At 55.8% G+C, this 8025-nt stretch overlaps 1 protein-coding gene across 3 annotated transcripts in view; it reads right to left on the reverse strand.

The window, feature by feature from the left end:
* The window catches only part of LOC102398755 (beta-glucuronidase), a 26237-nt gene extending 18780 nt beyond the window's left edge, over positions 1-7457 (reverse strand). For 2 of the 3 annotated variants that reach the window (XM_045164321.1, XM_044936332.2), the window contains exons 1-8: positions 7072-7250; positions 6747-6889; positions 6361-6548; positions 5868-6020; positions 5481-5659; positions 5012-5158; positions 3150-3234; positions 1339-1515 (exon numbers count right to left, since the gene is read on the reverse strand). In XM_045164321.1, the coding sequence (XP_045020256.1) occupies positions 1339-1515; positions 3150-3234; positions 5012-5158; positions 5481-5659; positions 5868-6020; positions 6361-6548; positions 6747-6889; positions 7072-7073 (1074 nt within the window). In that variant the 5' untranslated portion in view covers positions 7074-7250. Of the gene's footprint in view, positions 1-1338; positions 1516-3149; positions 3235-5011; positions 5159-5480; positions 5660-5867; positions 6021-6360; positions 6549-6746; positions 6890-7071 lie in introns of all 3 variants that reach the window. The other variant, XM_045164322.1, reaches the window with a different exon arrangement.
* Positions 7458-8025: the final 568 nt, after the last annotated feature.

An 8025-nucleotide genomic window follows, 5' to 3' on the forward strand; every position in this document is an offset into this window, starting at 1 on the left:
ATTTTTTCCACCTCTATTCCCCACTGCAGTCTTACAACTGAACTACACTAGAAATAAAAGTATGTCTCTGGATAATAAAATTAAAACCCAAGGCTGAAGTAGCTGCCAATGCATAATTTGAACACTGGTGTGACTCAGCTTGAACTTCACTCCAATTCCCCTGTATCTCATCTAGGTAAGGAGCTGCTATTTAGCCCATTGACTATTCAACAAATCATTATTTAGCACCTGCTTATATGCCAGGCATTAGTGGCAAAGAAACTACAAAGATAGAGTCCCTGCCCTCATGGGCTTTACAATCTGGCAAGACACAAGCTCTAAGTGTAACAAGGGTGAATTGGGAGCATGTAGTGTGTGGGGGGTGGGTAGGAGGAGGTTAGCAGGGGGCGCAGATGGAGGCGGGGGCCACAGAAAGCTTCACTGAAGCGGAGACCTGCCAGGTGAGGAGGGGAAAAGCAGAGGCCACATCTATGGACTCAGCCTCCGGAGAAGAGCTCACGTCTGCCGTGTGCTAAGATATAACGATCTCTGAGGTGTTCTTAGAGCGTAAGGTCTGTGTCTTCATCTCATGGGAATTAGTGGGGCTGCTGGGTCTTTGACGCTCGAGGGTGCAGCACCGCAGTCAACTTACAAGAGAACCAACCCCTGCTGCCCTTGGCCCTCCTTCCCAACAGGAAGGAGAGAACGCTGTTACATAGGATGCACTGCAGACACAACTGCGGAGTGCTTAGGAAGCCAAGGGAAACGCAATTTAATCTCCCTCCTGGAGCCCCCGGTCTGGTCAAGGAGAGAACCAAAGAGAGCAGGACAGCTCACGGTGTTCCTCTGCCCAGCTAGGTGGGGCCCTCCTCCCCAAAGAGTGGACACCTGACCTGAAGCATGACCACTGAGTCAAGTTCCATTAGCTGGCGGTTACGGAGCTAAGAAGGGCTTGCTGGGCAGAAGGAAGAGGCCAGGCCAGCACAGGAGCCACCAAACAGAACAGACCAGGATCTGGGACTGAAGGCCTGGGCGAGGGCAGAAGACGTGGACAGCCCCGAGCACAGATTACAGCTTCATCCTGTGGGGTCAGGGAAAGCCAGGGACAGGACAAGGCTTGGATTTGTTCCAGGGACCACGTGGGCAGCTTGTGGGAGGCTACCTGAGGACCACGCACATGGAACAGAGGCTGAGTCTGGGCCGGACGTGTGGAGAAGCAGCTTAGGAAAAGCCTGGTTAGCTGTGGGAAGTGGCCAGGACAAGGGAGGGACGGGGAAAGTGGGAGATCTCTAGTCTGGGGCCGTGAAGACTGACATCACTGTCCGAGAGAGGGAAAAAATAACCCCCATCTTCACTTACCTCGTGAAACCCTTCAATGGCATCTGCTCCGTACTCGCTCTGAATCATCGGCTTCTGGTAGGCCTTATACCAGTTCTCGAACTGGGTTGCCAACTGCAGCTGAATCACCTCCATGTGCCCATAGTCGTGGTACCAGGAGTAGTAACTGTTCACACAGATGACGTCCACGTACGGCGCCTGCAAGAGCATAGGAGAGTCCACCAACCAGGAGAGTGGAGGACTCACACTCGGGGTGCTTCTAGAGGAGGTAAGAAGAATGCGGAAAGTGCGTTAGATGCACACGTGTAGGAAATAATAGTCAGAAGGGACCTGAATGGAGCGAGTGAAGGGAGCCAGCCTCTCGTTCTGGGCCGGCACCCCTGATCTGGCTGCAGCTGGGCTCCCGGGAGGGTGATGAGAGGCAGAGCTGGCCCCAGGCATGCGGGGAGGGCGATGAGAGAGCTGGCCCCAGGCACAATGGCCCAGGGGAGCCCATCCAGACTGGGCTTCCTTCAACCCTAGGTGGTGCTCTTGTCACTAGTCATCCCCTTGGCCCAACTGAGGGCCGGAGGCAGTTTTCTCCTCACAGAGCCTCCCGAGTCCCCTTTCTGAGCTACTGTCACGGGCCCTGAAGAGACTGGACAGTTCCCTCCTAGGAGGGCAGCCCGGGTTGGGGGCAGCACCGCCGCGAATCTGAGCAATGTGCCGCTCAGTGGACCCCAAAGCTCACCTGAACCCACGCTCACCTGCAGAGTCTGCACTGGGACCCACGTGGTCCATCTCTCCCAAGGGGCTGCAGCACCCTTCTGAGCTTGGGGTGGAGAGATGCCGCTGGGAAGTGGTACCTCTGGGTGGGCACGTGACCACAGCTCACACATCCCAGCGGGTGAGCCTGGCAACCTTCTGGGGGGACCAGCACAGGCTCCCCTGCCCACTAGAGCAGGAAGGGAAGCCACTGAGACTATGAGACGCCCAGGTCGCCTGTGCCCCGCTGGTGTTCCAGCACAGTCGTGTTCCTTTGAAGGGACGGCCCCAGATCACTAGGGCTGCAAACCATCGGGTCCATGTGAAAACGACAGTGCTCACACTTACACTTGAACACAGTGCTCTCTTATCCGCTCTTCCTCGAGAGGATTCGCTTCCTGGAGCACTTCTTAGTACTGACCTCAGTTCCCTAGTGAGGCATCTTCTTGCTCCTGTTTTACAGCTTTTGTGCAACAACTCAACACAGTTTCTGAGGGGCTGCTGTGCCCAGGGACCGTGAGAGGAGCATGGGGTCCAACTGGCTGGGTGAGCCTCTCCCTTCAATTTTCACTCCCCCTGACCCTGGATCTCAGCACTGGTTCCCAAAGCTGATTGATGCCTGGAGTCACAGAGGAGTTTTTTAAAAACACAGATTCCTAACCTGGACATTATAAATCAGAATCACAAAATCTGGACCTCTGTACTTTCAAAAAGCTTCCCTTTGTGGCTCCAACGATCAGCCAAGTTGGAGAAGCACAAGTCAATGATGACTTTAAGCTCCCTTAAAACTCTGCCCTTCTCTGAGCATATTAAACTGAGGAGCATATAACTAAATCAAGGTGCAGAGAAACCAGTGAATTGAGAATCAACTGAGAAGGAATTCGACCTCCCTATGCCTGACCTCCTTAGCGTCAAGAAGCTACACTGCCTGGCAAATCACTCCCTGGCAGTTCTTTTTAACCCAAAGACCATCTATGTAAATGGTCAGACTGGCTGCTCGTGGTCCCTCCCACAGGTCATCTCAGCAAGCATCAGGGCAGGACAAGAGGACAGGCAGAAGGAAGATGTGCAGAGACCCCCAGGCTCACCCCCAGGTCTGCTTCATAGTTGGTGTTGGTCACAAAGGTCACGGGCCGGGAGGGGTCCAAGGCTTTAGTGTGGGCAATCAGCGTCCTGTCCACGGAGGGCAGAAGACACGGTGCCGTCAGTCTGGGGAGGGCCTCAGGTTCCCCTCCTGAATCCTCTCCTTCCCATCTTCCCAGACAGAACACCCCCAAGACAGGGCTCTCCTCCCTGCCTTCTAGGGCACTTCAGGTAAGCAAACGTGCTCCTCAAGACATCATGTTCCCTGACATCATTCTCTCTTCCTTCCTCCCTAGATCTTAGAACCCCCGGCCATCCCCCAAAGGGGGCCATCCTCAAGAGAGGAGAGGCACAGCTGAGATCTTTGAGCTGGGCGCTGCCGAAAGCAAGTTTCCTCATCCCCGACAAAACTAGGATGTTCTGCAGGTTAGGATGAGTATTAATGTAACACATCACTAGGGAGCGTGTCCTGGGAGGCAAGCTGTGCACTGGGCATTCACTAGAGACTTAAATAGGCATGTATTGGCCTGGCCAGAAAGTTCATTCGAGTTTTTGAATAATGTTATGAAAAAACCCAAACGAGCTTTTTGCCCAACCCGAGCTCCAGCTGTGTGTCCAGAGCTCGTCTTTGCCCAGGAAGGTCCACTACTCAGAGCCTCCATCCAGGACAGGGGGATGCAGGCAGTGTCTCCTAGGGAGTATTTCCATGGCCTCTGCTGCCTCCGCAGTAAGTGAAATAATTCCCCACACCCAGCTACGCTACAACTGCAGGATGGTAAGAAAGAGAAGGAACCAAGGAACACACCAGGAGGCTGGCCCACTGTGGGGAGATGGCCCCTATGTGAGGTTTCTGCCCAGGACAATGCCTGGGGGTTGGGGGAAGTTACTGGTATGCAGTGAACGGACAATGAACTTCAGGTGACCTGGTCCCGTCTAATAACGTAACTTTAGAATAGTCAGAATATGCCCGTCTTTGAAAATCTGTTTATAATTACATGCCTAGGTAAGTCAGCTTTATAAAGCTTAAAGCCCTTTACAGGTGAACTCAAAAGCATTGCAAAGTGGTTTTGTGCAGTTCTAACATGTACTAAATTTCCCAGGAATGGAGACAGCATAAATATCAAGGGAAGACACAGGTGGCTTAGTGATAAAGAACCCACCTGCCAAGTGGAAGACACGGGCTTGATCCCTGGGTCAGGAAGATCCCCTGGAGAAGGAAATGGCAACCCACTCCAGTATTCAGCCTGGGAAATCCAAGGACAGAGGAGCCTGGTGGGCTACAGTCCATGAGGTCGCAAAGAGTCGGACACGACTTAGCGACTAAACAATAACAGCAGGGCTTGGTTTTGACTGGAGCTCTGTCGGCCGTGGCTCAGTGCCTCAGAAAAGAGCAGAACAGAGGGAAATGCTGCTCGCGGCACCAGAGTCGCCCGCTATGCTTTCCAGCTTCTGTAGCTGTGTTTCCATGGAGTTTCCCAGAAGGTGCAAGCGCCTGAGTCCTTCAGTGGCCCTTCTGGAGAGTCAGGCTCACACATTTATGTATTCTTTGACAAATGTCTCTTCCTTATGTCAGTCAGGCCACGTCACTATCTTTTTTCTTTAATTTGAAGTTTTATGTATAAATAGGTAGGTAACTCTGCATTTCATTTCAGGTGTGTCAAGGAGACACTTGGCTGAAATCATAATCTGGGTGGGTGGGTACCTTGTCCCCTGAATTGACCAGGGACGGATGCCCCTGGGCTGGAAGCAGCCCACACCCACCGCAGGGCCCACCGCCACTCTCCCGTGGCTGCCAGCCAAGGCTGAGCTGGGCCAGCAGGCTGCGGTCTCACCCGGGACCCGGCCCAGGCAAGGCAGGAGCACTCACTTGAAGTAGTAACCAGCCGGTTTCAGGAAGGAAGCGGGCTCATTGGCCAAGGACCACATTACAACGGCCGGGTGATTCTTGTCCCTGCGGATCATTTCCTCCATCACCTCCAGGTGGTGCTGCAGAGACACGTTGCTGAAGCTCTCACTGCGGGCCAAGGGAGGAAAGGGAGCAGGTCAGTCTAAATTTCTTTCCCTCTTGTAGAAACCCTGGGCTTCCCTGATGACGCAGTGGTAAACAACCAGCATCCCAACATAGGAAACGCAAATTCGATCCATGGGTCGGGAAGATTTCCTGAAGAAGGAAATGGCAACCCACTCTCGTATTCTGGCCTGGAGAATCCCATAGGCAGAGGAGCCTGCTGGGCTACAGTCCATGGGGTCCCAGAGTCAGACACGGCTGAGTGACAGCATGCACACACAGGCTGCCGAGCTGGGGGAGCCGCGCAGTGCAGACAGCAGGCACTCACACCAGCACGATGCCCACGCCAGGGCTCTCGTCAATGACTACGATCCCGTAGCGGTCACAGAGCTGCAGCACCTCCTCTGCGTAGGGGTAATGGCTGGTGCAGAAGGCGTTGGCACCCAGCCAGCGAAGCAGGTTGAAGTCCTTCACCAGCAGCGCCCAGTCAAAGCCCTTCCCTCGGATCTGGAGGACAGCAGAGATGGGTGAGCCACTGCCCTCGACCCCATCCCAGACACGTTTCCGCCAAGAGCTGGAGGCACCCTATCAGCCCGCTATCCAGGCCAAGCACAGGCAGTGGTTTGGGGCGGTTTGCTCTGAGCCGCCCTCAGCCACTCCAGGGGCCACAGGGAAGGGGATGGCGAGAAACAGGGACCCAGGAGCCCCTACTCACGTCTGAATCCTCATGCTTGTTGACCCCTCGGAAATAGAACGGCTTCCCATTGATGAGGAACTGGTTCTCAGGGACGGCCACGGTGCGGATCCCCACCGGGAGGGTGTAGAAGTCAGACACGGGCCCCACGGCCATCTGCGCCATCAAGTTCACCTGCGAAATCGAGCACTGGGCGTGAGGCAGCCTGACCGGCCTGAGCCCCATGGAGCCTCAGCTTCGCAGGACAGCCCCTGGCAAGTCACCACGGCCCACCTCTGGGTCTGCAGGTGGAGAGATGCAGAAATTACATCTGCCGTGAACAAGAAGAAACTTTCGCCCTCACTGCCACGGGGCCTCCTCTTCCAACTCGGCCTCCCCACCAATGGCTGAAAAAATCAGGCTGGGGACTCTTCAATCCAATGGACCAGGAAGCTGAGGGGACCAGGTCTGCTGAAGCTAGGGCTGCTGGACGGGGGCAAACAGCCTCCCCCAGCCCAATTCTCACCACTATTACCTCCAACAAGTACAGGTAGGCAGGGTGCTCATGCATCAGGTACGGCCACCAGAGGTGGGCACTGGGCACCTGCAGCTGGCCCTGGGCCCCTGCCCCTTTGGCCACGACTTTGCCTTCCTCATCCAGAAGACACACATCCAGTTGGAAGTGGTCACTGCCCTGGACGACAATCCTGTAATTCACCCACCCTACAGGAGACAAGAGATCAGATGAGAGAGAAGTCAGGGTGGGATGTGACCTGTGGTCACATCCTGGGATCACATCTCCTACAGGTGAGAGCACCTTGAGGAGGTGGATGGGAGAGCCCATCTCCAAGGAGATCTTTCCAAACAGGGAACCAAGCCACTCTGGGCCTGGCTGAGGGCAGATCCTGGCAGGAGCCTCACCAATGTCTTGGTCCACGTCGGTGGTGACGGTAATGTCATCGATGTAGGTGGTAGGCGTGGTGTAGAGGAGCACGGACCGATGCAGTCCCGCGTAGTTGAAGAAGTCAAACTTTGTGTTCTGGACAAAGTAACCCTTGGGGTACCTAGGATGGAGCAAGGGGACAGTGGCCTTCTCCAGAATCCTTCGATCTCAACTCACATGTCTCCTTGGCCTCCAAGAGCCAGGGCCTCACCTCTGCTGAAGCCACCCTGTCCCCTGGTGGGAAGACGTCTGGGCAGGGTGGGGATGGGGGCGGGGACAGGGGCTGGGCAAGGTGCTGCTCACATGGAGGGGTCCGTCTTGTAGAGGATGGTCCCAGGCGGCAGGGTGTGGGGGGACAGCGTGTTGTTGACGGCGATGGTGATGCGGCAGGAGGACAGGGGCCCGCTCTGGACCAGCTTGCTGATGTCAGCCTTGAAGGGGAGATGGCTCCCCTTGTGCTCTACCACGTGGAACACATTCACCCACTGCAGATACAGGGAGACAAGCGGGAGGCCTGGCCATTTCCAGCACACCCTCACACACAAGTGCAGGATGAGGGAAGCGGGCAGAGTGTGGCGGGCTGAGGGTTCTGCCAGTTGCCACTGACCTCGGGAGTGGAAGAATGGGGCTGCAGGGGAATAGAAGGGACCACTGTCCGCCACCCAGGGCACACTCCCCAGTGTGGGGCCTTAAATGTGCCCCCGCCCCTACATGTACCCCAGAAGCAGGCTGTCAGGTGACGGCTGGGAGCAGGCACCCCAGGACAGCCCATCCCCCACCCCGCCCCACGCCTGGCCACCCGCTCTGCCTGCCGCCCGCTGCACTGACCACAATGGCATAGTAGTGGGCGCTGCCGATCCTCAGAACCACTCTCGTGCCCAGGTCTTCGGTCCACCACTGGGGCAGGGTGATCTCCTGATCATACCACACCCAGCCGACAAAACTCCGCAGCTGCCCATCCTGGCCCACGTTGTTGAAGCTGGAGGGCACCAGCAAGTCCAGGGTAGGGCCCGACTGAGGAGACAAGGGTGGGAATCAGGTCCAGATCACCTGGGAAACTAAGGGGCCAGGTCCCCCAGCAATTCCTCCTGCAGGACAAAGCTGGACAAAAATGACTTCTACCCAGGGCCTTTCCTGGTGGCCCAGAGGTAGGGAATCCACTTTGCAATGCAGGGGACACAGGTTCAATCCCTGGTCTGAGAAGATTCCACATGCTGCAGGGCAATTAAGCCCAAGCAGCACAACAAAGACTGGATG

This window comes from Bubalus bubalis, chromosome 24 (assembly GCF_019923935.1).
Source record: "Bubalus bubalis isolate 160015118507 breed Murrah chromosome 24, NDDB_SH_1, whole genome shotgun sequence".
NCBI lineage: Eukaryota > Metazoa > Chordata > Mammalia > Artiodactyla > Bovidae > Bubalus > Bubalus bubalis.